General features: G+C 42.4%; 1 protein-coding gene across 2 annotated transcripts in view; it reads right to left on the bottom strand.

Annotated features, from left to right (window-relative positions):
* The window catches only part of MICAL2 (microtubule associated monooxygenase, calponin and LIM domain containing 2), a 110,888-nt gene that overhangs the window by 8,977 nt on the left and 85,559 nt on the right, over nucleotides 1–16,352 (bottom strand). For both annotated transcript variants that reach the window (XM_086749089.1, XM_086749090.1), the window contains 4 exons: nucleotides 14,218–14,315; nucleotides 10,653–11,982; nucleotides 2,721–2,815; nucleotides 725–817 (listed from right to left, as the gene is read on the bottom strand). In XM_086749089.1, the coding sequence (XP_086605215.1) occupies nucleotides 725–817; nucleotides 2,721–2,815; nucleotides 10,653–11,982; nucleotides 14,218–14,315 (1,616 nt within the window). The remainder of the gene's footprint in view (nucleotides 1–724; nucleotides 818–2,720; nucleotides 2,816–10,652; nucleotides 11,983–14,217; nucleotides 14,316–16,352) is intronic.

Below are 16,352 nucleotides of genomic sequence, written 5' to 3'. Positions count from 1 at the left end.
CTCTGCCCTATGCTATGGTACGGACACACGCGAAAAGTGCTAATGGCCACATAAGCCGTTAAGGTTTTTATATATGTATATGCGTATAGGTATATATGTGTGATAAGTGAAATAGATAAACCTGAAAACTTTGACACCTGAGAGAACACAGTCCGAGATCAAGTCATGCAGAAGTGCATTCCCAAATATTTGAACTATAATTGGAAATAATAAAACATTAGCAGAGTCCAGAGCTTTTCCAGCATTTTCCAAAGAGCAGGGCCTGTATAAAGGGAAGTGACTTTGCATCATTAAGAAAGAAAAATGTTCACTTACAGCAGAGAGAACAAAGCCCATTGCTGTATTTTCGTACTCTCCTGTAGTACATGGGGATAACAGCTGAGTTTCTTACATTCTCAGCAGCTGATGATATTTCACCTTTCTATCTTTTTCTCTCTTGTTCAGTGTATTCTTCTCTTATTGCCAGTCACTATCTCTCTTGTTCTTTACACACAATTACAAAATTAAGACAGCCTCCTAGGGCACACATGGACTTGTCACATATAGAGATGCAAGGCCCTCCACATACATCTTCCTGTTCCTGATGTTTTGGGTGGATTTCAACACAGAACTCAGTGAACCACAGTGAGGAGTGAGGGGAGGTGCAGAGCCTGCACTGGGTACCCTCCCATCCTCACTAGTCACCTTGGGACACAAACAGGTCATCTGCAAGCTATGTTTTCACCTGTGCTTTGTGAAGCCTCTTCAGCTCCTCTTGTTTAATCAATTGCTTTGTCTCCTTCTCCAGCTTCCTTCTCCTTCTGAGAGTCCTTTTTGCCTACAAAAGAGGTGGGGTGGGGTGGGGGGAAAGGCAATCAAAGTGTAAGTATGCCATTACAGGTTTCTACCAGCCTTTCCCAGAATCACAGAACTGCTGAGCTTGGGAGGGACCTCTGGAGATTGTCTAACCCGACTCCCCTGCCGAAAGCAAGGTGAGATACTTCAGGCTGCTTCAGGCAATCTAACTGAAATGAAAATATTAATGTAGCAATACTTTCATGCATTTGCCTACATTGACTTTTGAAGCATTACAAGCTCTTATTGCAACCTGAAGTGAGTGTGAACTGTCTCTGTCAATAAAAAATGTCTGCACCACAAAGTTAACCATCACAGGACACTACCTGAAGCCCTACAAAACCTTCCTCAATGCTGTTTCTCTACTGCATTACAGTAGAGAGGTTTTTTGCCTTTCCCTGGGGCACCTGTTTCTGTGCCAGGAAAATTGGGCAGCATGTGGGAGGACTGGCCTGCACTTGCTCCATCTAGCCCTTGACCCAAGCTATCTGGAAGTGCTTCAAGGCTGTGGTTTTCCTGTTTTGGAGGAGACAGAATGTATCACCACCATAGATAAGACAATTTAAAAAATGATACAATTTTTCCCACCATGTTTTGCCAGAGAAAAACGGTAGTACTGGTGAAATAGCAGCTAGAGCTGGCATGAAAAGAGGAGCTGTGAGGCAGCCGAGAGAAACAAGCTGAGGAGGGAGGGCACATCAAAACTGAGTCACTGCTAATGCCTGTGTGTGACAGCTGCTCATTTACCCCAGTTCTGGCAGCTGCCCCGGCAGCACTGCCATCCCACCACCTGGTCCTCCCTGGCCCTGTGGCTACCTGACCTGTTGGAAGTTTCTCTGATCCAGTTTTCTCCTACATCTCCCTTCTTTTCTCTATTTTGTTTAAACTTTATTTAATTCACCATAGCATTATCTCACTATAGATTGTCTTTCCTGTAACAGGAAAGATGAATGATGGATTCTGACATCTCAGCGCATCCTGACGCAGGCACTGGCAGGACGTGCCCCGACACGCTGCTATGCTTCTGCCTCGCGGCACTTCAGTTCCTCTGGAGCTGTGCAACTGGGTTTCCATTCAAAGTCCCACTTAGCTTTCAGCTTGGCTATTTTTGAGTGTACTGAGCAGCCTCTTGCTTTGCTTTCCTTTTTTTCCCCTCAAAGGCTACCTCATACTATTAATTCCACTTACTGATATTCCCTCCACAGGAAAGAGGTAAACACATTTCTCATGACCTATGCAGGCAATAAAAGCTCTGTTTCTTCAAATAGGGGCTGGGTATCAAGACTTCACTCATGGTTTAACCCTGCCACTGCCACTAGCCACAGGAATGGACTTAGGGCTTGGAGATCCCAGTGTGCAGCTGGCCCTTTTGGCATATATAGGGTGTGACTTCGTGGCTCACGCAGCCATGCTGAGTAGAATAAACACAACGTTTTCCATGCAACCTGCCTGTAGCGCCTCTCAAATGAATTTGTATTTCCCCTGTAGCGCCTCTCAAATGAATTTGTATTTCCCCAAGGGAAATTTGCATCTGTTTGGTTTAATTTTTTCAATAGTTTCCTTGTTGGGCTACAGATTAAGGCCACTTAAGAATGCAGCTTCAAAGTGGTTTCAGTGAAACATGTCTGTTTGTCAAATTAAGACCTCCTCTGTCAACACTGGTGTATCCTGGGGGAATTAAAGATCCAAAGAGGAAAAAGAAATTTTGATGTTCATCTGTCTGAAAGAGTTTTAATGTATTTTCTCTCCATAACAAAAACTCCACTGATAAAATGTTCCAGTCCCCACTTTGAGAAATTGCTGTGTGTTTTAGATCAAAATCATATGCTGAATCTTAAATGCAATCCAACAGAGGAAATATCTTTCTGTTTCCAAGTCAAGGTTACCTTGTGTGTTAATGAAGGCTTGGATTCAAATTCATCATCAGAGGAAGAAGTAGAATACTCTGTAGCTTGCCTTCTGACAGGTAGGTGTTCATATCCTAAAATGCAGGAACAAAATAGTCAGTGAAGAAAAAAACACTGTTCTTTAACTTACATACACACTTTGCACCTGCCCTGAGTTCTAATCAGCAGCATCTAGAGCAATTTGGAAATTCAGCTGATGGCATTAATTAAATTTTTGATCCCTGTCAAAAACTCTGTCTGGGTATTTTAAATTTTTTTTTCAGGTATTAATACAAATAAATTAATTCCTTGAGCACTCTGCATGTAGCATGCTGTTGTGAATGCGCTCAACATTCATTAAAATGTATATCTGAAGTTAGCCATATTACCCAAATGATTGTATAAGGCTCACTATACAGTGTAATTGAATGCAAAAAGTCTGAGCCAGCTCTTAAACAAATTACCCTTATGTGGCTTGTAGCATCTGGCACCCATTTTTACTACATGACATCTGCTCAGTGTAAAATAGTTGGCGTCAGAATGTCTGGTCATATGAAAAAATCACAAATGTAATCAGAAGCAAATGGACTAAGAGAACAAGGCTTTATCACACAGCCTCCTGCAACATAAATATTTCATTAATTATGTCTAAACAAACGTCACTTATTTTTCTGCTTTAGGAATATTATCACATCATTGAACTGTTGATTAAAATGCCATAATAAGTCAGGAAAATCCATACATCACAACAATGCACTCCATAAGGAAAACTCAAAGGCTGCCTTTGGAAGAAGTATGCTTTCAGAATTATAAATTAAATTACATTTAATTGCAGCAATTTTATCATGCCTGTTTGTCCAGTATCTTGTTTCAACCGGGTGTAAATATTTGAATTTCTTCTTAATTTATCTAATTCATAGCTTCATTCTTTTTATTTCAGAAAATAAAACTGCTTTTGGAACATCTGTGTCTATGCTTCAACCTGCTACAGAGTTAATGATTAACAGCTGGGCAACATCTTGGAAATGTACATTATTTAAAGCTAACAGTGCCATTTTTCTTTGTATCTGTAAGGTAACAGTTGGCTTTCTATGTGCAAGCTGTATTCAGATTTAAATCACTTCCTATTCTCCCAGTATAAATGTTTCTTCTTTGACTTGTCCTGGATTCCCAGTCCTGAAGTAGGACTTCTGTCTCAAGCCTTAATTTAAAATCAGGATCCAAGAAACATGTTCATCCCAGGCAGTAAAGCAATGAAAGCAAATCCAAGTAATTTGAGGCAGAAGTTCTGATTTTTACCAGCGGTCTCAATTTTAGAAGCACCCTTTTAGCAGGACGGGTCCTTGGGCAGCAGGAGGAACAATGACAGAAATGCCAGGTGGGTCTCCAGCCTCGCAAACGATTCCCCTACTTCAGAATTACCCAGGCTGGAACCCCACACCTCCCACCTCCCGGCACTTGGAGGAGGGGGACAGCTTTTGCTGACCTGCTAGGGACTCTCTGATGGCTCCTGATTGCTGGGTCACACCGATGCCATGCACTGCCCCATGCAGACAAGAGTGGAAGTCCAGCCCCTAGCAGTGACAGCCAGCCGTAAAGCCCTTCCTAGTGCACAAGACGGAGGAAGGTATGGGGGGTGTCACCGTCACTATTTATTTTCAGGAGTAAACTAGCCTATCTTCCTTTACCCTGTGCAACAAAAAGTTTGCAGTAACTTCCCTGTGGTCATGCTGCTGGCGAAATCAAATTCCATACTATGCAATGGCAAACCCTATAGCCCAGCAGGGCTGGAAACACAAGCGATTACACGCTCCCTTTATTCTCTCAGCTGTGGGAATAAGTGACTGCTTCCCCGTGTCCTCCTCTTTGGGTGATATCAATAATTTAAAAATTGTTACAAGGTCTAGAGGAAAAGCAACCTGCTGTAACACCAGGGCACCTGTCTCCTCCTCAGGGGTGTGACTCGGGGGCTGTTTGCCTTTCTGGGACAGACAGAGGGTCAATGGCTTCCCCAAGGTCTTCCAAGGGCCATCTCATGAGCAACAGGACACCGATGTGCATGCACAGAACAGATTTATAACATCCACAATGCCTATCTGCTATGGAGAGCCGGGTATTTGCACCTTTCTCTGCACAGAAAAGCCATTTAGATGGCTCAGAGGCAGCTCAGCCTTTCAAGAGATGCTGGATCCAAAGCTCTGTGAGACAACAGCCACCCAACTGCGATCAGCAACACCCTTCACTGTCTCCACCCAAGAAGCCTACAGGACGAAGGACTGCATGAAACCGTTCAGTGATGAGGCATCTGATGGATCTACCTGTGCGCGTTGACAGTTACAGTGTCTGTCACATTTATTGCACATACATTTCACAGTGCTGATATTCTCTCCTAATATAATGTGGATAATTGGAGCATGGGCTGCTCCAAGGAGGTGCCTTGGAGCACACAGCAAAAAGTGACAGAACTGGTATGAGAATATAGGGTTTTGGCTCCCATATTGTTGGTCCTGCTACATTTCAGGGACATAGAGACAGTGGGACAGTGCATTTCTGTCAAGACTAAAAGGGCAGTCACTCAGTGCTCCGCTCAACTATTTCTCTTTGGCTTTTTCCTCATGGGAGAGATCGGAAACATGGTCTAAAAATGTACCCCAGATCCAAATTTCAGCTTCAAGACAACTATAACAAGCATAGTAAGAAATGACCTCACAGAATGAACTTACTTTATGCAGAGCTAGAAAAGAATACCACAAGTTTTTAACTTTGAAAAAAAAAACAAAAAAACACCAAACTAGCATCTATATGTTCTACTATAGATGACTGAGCATTAATGTTTCCCATCTCCAAAGGAGTGGGATAGGCAGAATTTGGCTGCCAGCTGTGAGGATTTGGTCAAGGAGTTCAGACATAAAAATGTTTGACTTTGGGACTTTCACGCTTACCAGATCATTTAAATCTGAATCTTAGAACTGCAGTAGTAAAGTTAGATAATAATAATTTGCCTATTTCAAATATGTCAAGTCTTAAAGCTTTTTCTACAGAAAAGATCTCAAAAACATACCTTTTTTTCCCCACAAATATTAACTTAACTCTTCTAGACTTGGGCTTTCCCTATCTGGCCATCTCATTCCTTCAACATTGGAGTGGTTTATTACTTATTTCTTAAGTACTCTAGTGTGTCCCTATTTTCCAAATTAACATATGTTATACTAGAACTTTTCCTCCCCAGTTAACACAACTTTGGATCACTAAGAACAGTCAACCATAGTTCTTAATTATAAAGGGGAAAAGAACAAATATTTCCAAAATCTTTATTAATCTATTCTTGATTTCTACCTCACAGTAGCTACTAGGAGTTTGGCCAAGAGGCCTTTCCAGCATACCTGATTTACAGCTGTCACATCACAGGAAACTGAGCATTAATTATTATTAATTGTTATTGAATCTGACAGTGTCACAGAACACACTTCGAAGTACAAAATTGGAGAAAACCTCCAATTCTTGATGCGAGGACTTAGTATCCTCATGTGTATGTCAGAAGAGATAAGAAAAAATACATCCATAAAATTAAAATTCCTTCCTATGGCCAGTTTGTTACAGCTTGGGAATCCAAGGGTGGATCTCAAAGACACTTGTTGTTTTGTCCTAAGCATGCTGCCATTGAATGCCATTAGTGGTAAAACCCTCACTGATTCAGAGAGATCAACTGGATCGAAGTCCAGTGCTTTTGAGAACACTTCCCTTAATGTATAAATCTAAGGCACTGGTTTTCCTAGGAAACTAGAGGTCCTCTGAACAACGATGGAGGTGTCATATGAAGAGGTTCAGAAGGTGGTACCTTCTGTGACATGGGAGCACTGATGATTGTCCTGGGAATTTATAGGGAAAACCACTACTGCTGTCACGCAGCATTTCACAGCTCACCTCCCTTCCTGGGGTGTTTTTGTGTCAGAGTAATGACTGCAGTCTAAATACACAGAAAGTCTTGGAGCAGGAACTGTTTTTATAACATAATGTTGTATTAATCTGTTGTCTTCTTCCGTAAGTGTCCAAGATTGCATATTTTTATAAGGTTGTTGGAGTTAATCATGACCATTTTAAGTTCTTCAATGTTTTACAAAAGAGAGGGGCAAAGCTACACATATCTCATGGGGCACTGGTGTCCCAAACCAGATGGGAATTGGCAGGAGGTAGGAGATTAAAAGAAAGACCAGTAGAAATCAAGAGTGGGCTTGGCTATTTGGCTTCACATCTCTGATTCTCCACAGATTCCTCATGTGGTCTTAGGCATGTAATTTAATCTTGTAGTGCCTCAGTTCCCCTTCTAAAATATGAAATCACCGAGATAGCTATGCCCTAGCTGACAAGAATACTGCAAACACACAGATTTTTGGTGCTGCAAAGATGAAGTAATGGGAACCATGTATGAATCTGAAATATTTGTAAGCAATCCCTTTTCAATCTAAAAGTGCACAAAACTAGCAAAGTGAGTTCATAACATGTCTAATTTTCTCATCAGCTGAATTGGTTGTTTTGCTTAACGAAATGAGCCATTTAAACAACACACAGTCACAAACTGAGTTTAACCACTCTCATCTCATCTAAGGGATGATTCTAGGAATGTTTTCACCTGATTGCTGTTCTGTCAGGGACAGAGATAGTCCTTCCACTTCTTCATTGCTACCAAGAAGCAAAACTGGAGTCACAAACATCTACCATTAACCAACCACCTTTGTGGGCTGGTCTTCAGAAGGTCTGTCTGTAAGTCAAAAGTAACCTAAACCTTGGATCCACTTCTGCATCTCATTACAAACCCTGCTGACTGCAAGTCTCTCATATAACCTGGCTTAGCATTCTTTTTACTGTTGTTTTTCTGTACTATTAATGATTTTTAGTATCTATCATTAACTGGGCACTTTGGCATTTTTTTTTTTAATTTCAAAAGGGCAACTAGGCTTAGGAGAGAACAGCTAACCATTTGGTTGATCAATTTCATTGATCAAATTTGGGTTTTTTTTTTTTTTTTAACTGCAGGTTGGAATTCAAAAGACAAAAGCCTCAAATACATTTTTACAGTAGATTAAAAAACATGGAATTGCACCTAGAAACTCCAGTGTGGCTATTTGGGGACATGTGTACATTACACAGCAAACTTAAATTGGTTCTTAAAAAAATAAAATCCTATCTCTCACTGAAATCAGTGCCTGAACCCACGTGACTTCAGTAAGATTTGTCTAGGTCCCACCCAAGTAGTCTGTGCAGCCGGGTCTCTGCATAGTCCAAGATTTCCAAGTGGCTCTGAGGAATAGCTGTTATGAAACAGAAATAAAGTGTTAGCCAGAAAGCCTTTAGACGAGGTTTGGATATCAGAAGCTGAGATGACCCATTTGGAAGGTGTAACTACAGGCCTAAGTTTGAGCGACAGGCAATCTGCTGCTGAGTAATTAAGATCTCTGCTTCCTCATGCTGAGCTTCAGCTGGTGGCTGAACACTTGGCAGGAGATGACAGAAGGACAGAATATAGTTTTCGTTTGGACAGACGCCTGGGTCTGAAATGCAGAAGTCATCAGCCTAGGAAAGACATCTGGACGCATATTTGCAGATTAAGTAACGAAGGTAAGATGTAGGAAAAGATGAACAACCTAACATAGAAGTAGATGTGTAGGATGAGACTGAAGGTCCTTCCAGCAAAGGATCTCTAAAGGAACGCTATAGGCACCAGACAGTCATATCTGATTCCTCCCCCTTAACACTTGTCCAGACTCCAAGCATTTTTCAGTTCAGGAGCTGTCTAAATTGGAAGTGGTTTCTAAGCATTTGGTTAATTCTCCGTGGATTTCTCTTCAATGAGCTTGCCCAGCCTCATCTCAAGCCCATGGACTTTTATCACCCACCTCATTCTTTGGCTCCCCAAGCCTACAGTCCATTAAGGAAGAAAACACCAGCATCATGTAAGACCAACCATACTTGCACAGAACAAATCTGTCTGGCCTCAAACAGGATCAAAGAGCCCTACTGCAAGGAGCTAAGAGTAGTACAAGAAAAAGACTCATTAAATTGGTTTCTGCAAGGTGCTGGGAGCATTTTTTTTTCTTTAAAGAAGAGAAATTTTCTGACATTCATGGTAAATTTCAAGAGAGAAAAATAATGACATGTAATGTGGGCTAAAGCTTGTCATCAGTTCATGACTGAAGTTTGCCAAGCCTCGGTCTTAGACAAGTGCCAAAATGAGACAGAAATGCCCTTTTAGAAAGCCAAGCAGGACCTGGCTCTTTACCAGTCTGAGTAACTTCAAGTTCAGGGAGCTGCAAAGTTGAAATGTTGAAGGTGACAGATTACTGGGCAAATGGCTGTATTTTTTCCTCTGAACAGACTTTGCAATGCCTATATTCAGTAATTATAACCAATAATTCCTCTTTTGCCTTGCACAACGGAGGAATGCAACACATAGTACATCATCATGTTTTTCAAAATATTTAAAGTATAGCATTATTTAAATCTAACAAGAACTTTTCCCAATTTAGTAGGAATATAACATACTAATTATTGTAATGCATCTAGTTATGAGCAGGTCAGCTTGGCTTAGTTGATGGGTGATGACTAGGTTCAGACTCAGAAAAAGCCTCCCATTTGAGACTATAGTGTGCCAAGTGTGAACACTAGCAACTCCCTGTGGCTTCAGTGCAGTCCCTAGCATCCTCTGGCTCAAGGGGGATGCCTGGCTTTGTGAGTTGTAAAATAAAGGATGCTCCAAGAATCTGATACAAAAGTTCAGGAATGAGAGTGGGAGTTACTCTATCAATTTCCATGAGCATCAGATCAAGTCTCATATGTACTGTATATCTTCCTCACAGTATGCAGAAAGCAGAAAGGATACCAGAAGGATCTGGTAGCTCACTGGGAACATTTCAGTGACTTCACATTTTACATATAGATTGTTATTTTAATGCTGCAGTGCAGCAGCAATTTTGGGGTTACAGTTTGAATTGCAATTTAATAATGTAAGAAACAAATGGGTAAGCCAATAAAATTCAGTAAGTTATTTAGTCTGTTGATAACTGTGATCTTCTGCAGTGGGCTAGTGGAAAGATGGATCACGGAGAAGGACAGGTGAGTGCAGATCTCATGCCTCATATTTTATACCTGAAACTGTGCTGCACTTAATTCCTTCTGAGCCTACACTCAGATTGCTCAGATTGCTCCTTGTCTGACATCAATATTTCTTAGACTCATCTGCAGTTTTAATATTAACCTTGTTCTTGCAAGCAAACACGAAAATTGATGCCTTTTAATCATTGCCCAAATTGACTCACAAATAGCTCACAGCAGGTCAATAAGGTGCTATCTCCCCTCAAATAAAACAACGAGGGGATATTAATGATACCACAAAGCTCCCAAAAATACTTCTACAGTTTGGTCGCTACAACAGCAGACAGAGCTGAAGAGACACCTGCTGAGGGAGCACAAACACAAAGCAAAGCTTCTTGCTCTTGCAACCGTATTGCTTCAGTCTCTGAGCTCCTATACTGCACCAGAGTTTTCAGTGCTCATCCTTCTGCTTGCCCCCTGCACTCTCCCTTCCACAACACACAATGTCACAGCAGCAACCGCTCTGCACAGCATCCCACTCTGCCTTGCCGCTCCTTCCACCTCACCTCAGTTCCCGGCCAAAACACGTTTGAACAGCAGTGAGCAGCAGACCAAACCGAGGGCCAGCGTGCTGCGCTCTGCTTGCAAATCCACTCTGCTCCTTTAAGCCAGAAGCAACTCTTAAACCTTAAACAAAGAACATATTTACTAAGTCTTCCTGCGTAGAGAGTAACTCTAAATAAAACATAGCATACAACAGATATGTGTTTGCATGATCACACACAGGTCTTTTAAATCTTAAGTGCTATTATTGAAAATAAATAATTCCACTCAGGTGCTCACCTGTGGAAGGATAACGTAGCCTGTCTTCTGGAGAATGGTCCTTCATGAAAGGCAGAGATGACCTGAAGGAATTACCTTCTCTGTCACGAACTTTACTTCTCAGTCTATCAAAGAGTGACCCAAGACTACCCTTTTGTGCAGAGTCACCCAGATTGTCCCTGGAGGCATTCTTGGGCTCTGGAGATGAAAGAAGGAGGTACTTTTCCTTACAGACAAACAGGTCATCCACGGGAGCCCCTGGAGCAGTCTCTTTAAAGGTAAACTTTTCTAGAAGTCCTGGGACATCCTCCATCCTAGTGCAAGATGATTTCTGAGGTACATGGGTTGTCTTGCAAGGCCTGGTGTGAGGACTGTAGACTGGGAAGGATGCCTCCTCATTGTAACCCCTTGGAGAGCTCTCTTCAGAGCTGAGGGAAAAATTAGATGGATTTGAGAGAGGGCTTCTATTTCCTAAATATTCTCCCATCCTCTCCCCTACTTTACGGTCCTGTGGCTGAGTGTTATTTGCTCTATTATTGTTACTGTTCCTTTGGCTTAGGGAATAGCCAGGAGCACTGGGAAAGCTGAAGAAAGCTTGTTCTGAAGAGGCTTTGACTTTACTGTCTGAGTCCCGCTTTAGTCCTTCTGGAGACGAGGTTAGAGGCTCCAAAATGGACCTTTTGATAGCACTGGCTATGAGCCTCAGTGGTGATTTTGGCCGGTCAGCCACATGCTCCCTGGCAGCTGTGCCTGGAGTCCTCAGAGCACCTTTTGTGTCAACTGACAAAGCTGGTGGAGCATCATCTGCAAATGAGAGAGACACAGGAAAACCAGATAGTTTGAACACATCTTTTCTCCAGTCAGCACCCTTCTCCTCTGAAGTCCCCAGCACTCCTTTGTTTCGGTACCCTGGGCTGGTACCATTTGAATCATATGACACAGGTTGCTGTGGACTACAAAGCCTCTTTTTTGCTTCCTTCAATTCTTGCTCAAGCTTTTCTTTCTCTTTGCCATCTTTCTCTTTCAAATCCAGAGATGACAGCACTTTTGTCTTCCTGAAAATGTCTTCTGGTTCAGAGGTATATTTCTGGTTTTTTTCCTTCCAGCCCTGGGCTGTGTATGTCCCAATGTCACCATCTATACCTTCAGGCTCAGAAAAATCAACAGCCAGTGTCCCATTCCCAGGAGAGGTCCGTGGAAAATTTCTGATGCTGCGCTGAAAAGGACAATGGGGCACATAGTGACGGATGTCTTCAGATGTCTCTCTGGCTTTTTCTTTTCTTTGAAATACTGGGCTGTAGGGTTTGAAATGTCCTCTTGTAACTTCTGGTGGTTTCTTGTAAGAAGCTAACTGTGAAGTGCATGAAAAAAAATATTATTTTGGGGGTAGAAAAATATAGTTTAATGTATCTTTTACTTCATGTAATATTTTATTCAATTTCAATCTTAATGTAATACTAATAAACATAATGTTTACTTTATATACAGATATATACACACATATATATGTAGATTATAATACAATAAGAAGAAAAGCTCTTCTCCCTAAAGGGCTAATATTTCTCTACGAGTGGAGATCTAATACTACTGGAAATTTTAATAGTCTAAAAATAATGTTATTCATGCTAAGAATCTGCCATATTTTTATGAATTGCCTTTAATATTTTCCTTAGAAAGAAACAGTCCTATCTACAGGAAAATCAACAAAAGCAGATCTGCTCTATTCTCCCGTGTGCATTCCGGTTGCATCACCTTAGAGTTTCCAGCAAACACAAGGGGCCATAATCCATCCTCTCCAACTGCTTTTATAATATTGCATGTTTACATATGCAGGTAGGAATGAAGTGACCCAGAAAAGATTGTAAAACACAAGGTGGTACTTTTAAACAACCCAGTTAGTTCTCTCTTATAATTATTTTTTCTTTGGTGAAGTTTTAAATTAATTGTTCTAGCTACCAAAATGTGCTGGCAACAGTAACAAGGATAAATGTCCACATCATATAGCCAGCAGACCAAAACTCAAGGGCTTTTTTTTCCTTCTTAAAAAGGAGGCATTTTATCCTCAATTCTATATGAAAACGGATGGTGAGAAGATTAAATTCCTGTTTCCACTTATGTGCCAGATTCCCAAATTTGCACGGGTGAAGCCGTTAATGTGTTGAGCTTCTCGACACAGAAGCATCAGAAGCATCCCAGAAGCATCAGAAGTAAGGCATTAATGATTACTTCCCATTTCACAGTTGCATTTGATGACTAAAATTAATATTAGCTAGGATCTCAGATTAAAAAAACATGAGAAACACCAATAAACAAATAAACACCCTCTTAATCCTCTTTCTTTAGAGTAAGAAAAGTGCCTCCAAGCACTGTATATAGAGTGGGAGCTGCATGGAGTCACCTCTCCTCGAGCACAGCGTGGCCAGGCAGCATTGAGAAGCTCTGCTCCCCTGGGATGTTCCCTTCCTAGCCCTATTGTCCTCAACCGGATTTCAACTACAACTGTGGACATGGAAGACAAATTTTTTTTCTAACGCGGGCCTGAGGTCAGTTTTAATCATGTTTAACCCAAGGGTGAGGACAACGGGCTAGGACATGGAGGACATGGGCTGGTCCCTGTTCCGCCCTCCTCTGAGTCCGGGGGACATGCTGCCCTTTGCTAAGGACAGTCGGTCACGATTCCTGCTGCAGCACCACACTTACAGCAGGCCCACCCTTCCTCAGCCTTAAAAAAAAAAAAAAAACAAAAAAAACTCAAACTAAAAAGGCAGAAAATACAAAGGAAATCCTGATGGAAGCTGAAGATGCTTCTGAGCTGTGGGAGGTGTGGAGCCAAGGGTCTGCTGCAAATTAAGAAAAGAAGTCTTCTGGCCACTGGATGCAAGGGCTAAAAGTTAGACACGTTCACACCTATATCGAAGGGCAGTAATGGCCTGAAATCCCCCAGTCTCCTATGCCAGGTTTCCTAAGGCCAGCACTATGTGAGCCCTTACTTCAGCTCCCAGATTGGCTCTCCAAGGCTGGTGCTGGCATTTGCTTTTCTCCCAGTGATGCACTGTGATCAAGTGGCATTTAAGTCACTCGGATGTGATAACCTCTCACCTCACTGCTGCTGGCACCTGGCCCAACATGCCACACCTTTCTATCCAGCCCTAGAACCACAGAGGCAGACCAAAAACCAGCTCGGGAGCACCGGGGGACAGAGACTTCTGGGGTTTCCTCTCCTTTGGGCAGAAATTGTGGCACAGAAGAAGTCCCAGGGGCAGCTAAACCCCATGCTGTGAGGGAAGGGCATGGTGGTGGTGTCTACATGTTGGCTGACGCAATGGGTCAGTACCTAACTCTCAGTACAATCAAGGCCTGAGACCCACAGAAAGCAAGTGCCACTTAGCCGCATGATTTGGGAATGGTTGCATCAATCAGAACATCCAAGTCTCTTCCCTACGCACAGGCATAACTCCAACTTCAGTGATTGCTGTGAGGACAAAAACAATTTGAAAGAGCAGAGGATGCTCAGACAGCCTGCTGAGAGCAAACATGCCCCAGCAGTACTTACACTTGGTTTGCTCTGTATAATTCTCCTTCGTACCTGTGTTTGTGAGTGATCCTCTCCGGGATCACTTTGACAGCTGCCCGAGCTGTCCTTCCAGCGTAGCCCAGGTTTCTTGTTAGACAGTAGAGGGAAACCTGCCACAGACACAAATTTTACCATCCTATTTGTATTGCTTTTGTCTTAAATAAAGTTTGCAATTAAAGAATGAGAGTAGAAAGTTAAACAGTCATCTGGATACAGTTGTACCTGAAGAGCTGACCTACAGTAATGAAGTTTATGGCCTCACTCACATGTGTGTGCACCCTGTGCCAAACACATGTTGACATTTTCAGCAGTGGACCTGAACTGCTTCCAATTTTTGGCTGGGTAGAGTGAAGCAGCTTTTGAGTTCCAGGAAACTTTCTGGAAAATCAGTCCTCTTTAGAGGGCTTTCAGGCTCAAAAGTGAGGCAGTCAAAATAACCAGTGACTTTTGAAGCTTTGGATAGTGTGAAGAAATGAAGAAAATGGATGACTTCTGTCTGTCAGGGTGGGAAAGAAATGAGAAATGCAACCACCTGCAGGCAGTAAGGACAGAAATCATCCTGCGGTCTCCCAAGCCACAGGCAGCGTGCCGGGGGCTGTCCAAGGATCAGGCAAGGTAACAAATTGCTAAAGGGCTTGAACCAAAACTAGGACAGACAGACTTAGACCTGCTGGAAACAAAAGCAGGGAGGTAACTTGCACCTGCAGGGAGCCAGGAGAGCTCTCTAATGTTTGTGCCTGTGGGAATTTTACATAGTAAATAATCTTTGGACAGAAGAAAAGTATCCCAGAGCCAAGGTATTACCATGTCAAGCTTTAACATGATAACTATATTTATAGCCGAATTATTAACTCCCAAACGCAATTACTAGTTCTGAAACCCAGGAAGGTCCAAAGCAAACTTTGGTTCTTCCACCTAGGGATTAAAAGCTGCATAAGGACAAAAGCAACACACCAGGGAAAAGACAGTTCCTGCACAGGGACCTCAGAAAAGGCAAGCCAGGGAGAGAGGTCAACTTTCCTTTCCTCTCTATGTCTCACCTGTGTGTTCCCAGTCATGATGCAATTTGTTACATTCAGTCAAGAACAGAGGGAAATGATGCACTGGAGTTCCTTAAGGAACTCCCATAGGGACCAGCAACAAGGGACTGAACTGAGACAAATCCAGTCACCTAGTTAAAGCGATCTTGCTTTCTGTATTTTTGTGCAATGAGTTTTCAAGGGAGGGGAAAAAAAACCAAGAAAAACCATACTTCAAATTATTTCAGACACATTGAGAAAGTCAAGTGATGGTCCTCTAAGAAAGCAGCATCAAACTCAAGCTATTCCATCTTCATTTTCACAGCCTATCCCCGCTCTGCCCTGATTCTCCATCCCCAGTACAAACACTCCTTCTTTCCCACCCACACATGGTATATTCTGTCTAGAAAGTTGACCATGGGAAAAGATGAGAATCCAGAATGAGGATGAAAACCCACTGTTACCTGTTGAAGTGAGCTGGTGGAGGTTTAGCCTGATCCAGTAAAGCCCTTTGCCTCCTGGCACGGGCAAACATCATGCCTCAGCACACTGAGGGGAAACACAACCACTGCAGCAGCAACAGCTGTAACACCAATGAGGGCTTAAAACCCACAGCCCAGGGGTCTGCAGGTTAAAAGCCTGTGCCCATGGTGAGAACTGCTTCCCTCTACAGCTCTTGTGGGTGTGCATTAGCTTACAAGGACAGGGCCTGCACATGCGAGAACATCGCTTCACACAAAGCCACAGCTTGCTGTGTTTCGCAGAGATAACGGACATATTCCCACCAAGATGCCAAACCCTTATTTGCAGCTCCACATTCAGAACGGGATTTTTAAAAAAGTTCCCTAGGGCGCTATCGCAATCTGCTTGGCTCAAAAGCTACTCAAGTTGACCAAGATAAATTAAGAGTGCAGTGTTCCCTGTGGTCATGCAACGAGGATTAAAGATTTTGAAAGGTAATATCCTGCTCTGAGCCTTTCAGCCAATATAACCATGACACTGATCTCCTTTCCTTGGCCGCGTACCTTGTGCTGCTTATGAAACATTTGTGTTTTGGGAAATAAGTCTGAAAAGGAGACAGATTTTTCTTTCGTGTGACTGATGATCTTATGAATTCTTGTAACCAAA

The sequence above is a fragment of the Chlamydotis macqueenii genome, chromosome 5, assembly GCF_036417535.1.
Source record: "Chlamydotis macqueenii isolate bChlMac1 chromosome 5, bChlMac1.mat, whole genome shotgun sequence".
NCBI classification, from domain to species: Eukaryota; Metazoa; Chordata; class Aves; order Otidiformes; family Otididae; genus Chlamydotis; species Chlamydotis macqueenii.
This window is presented reverse-complemented; position numbering and strand designations above follow the sequence as displayed.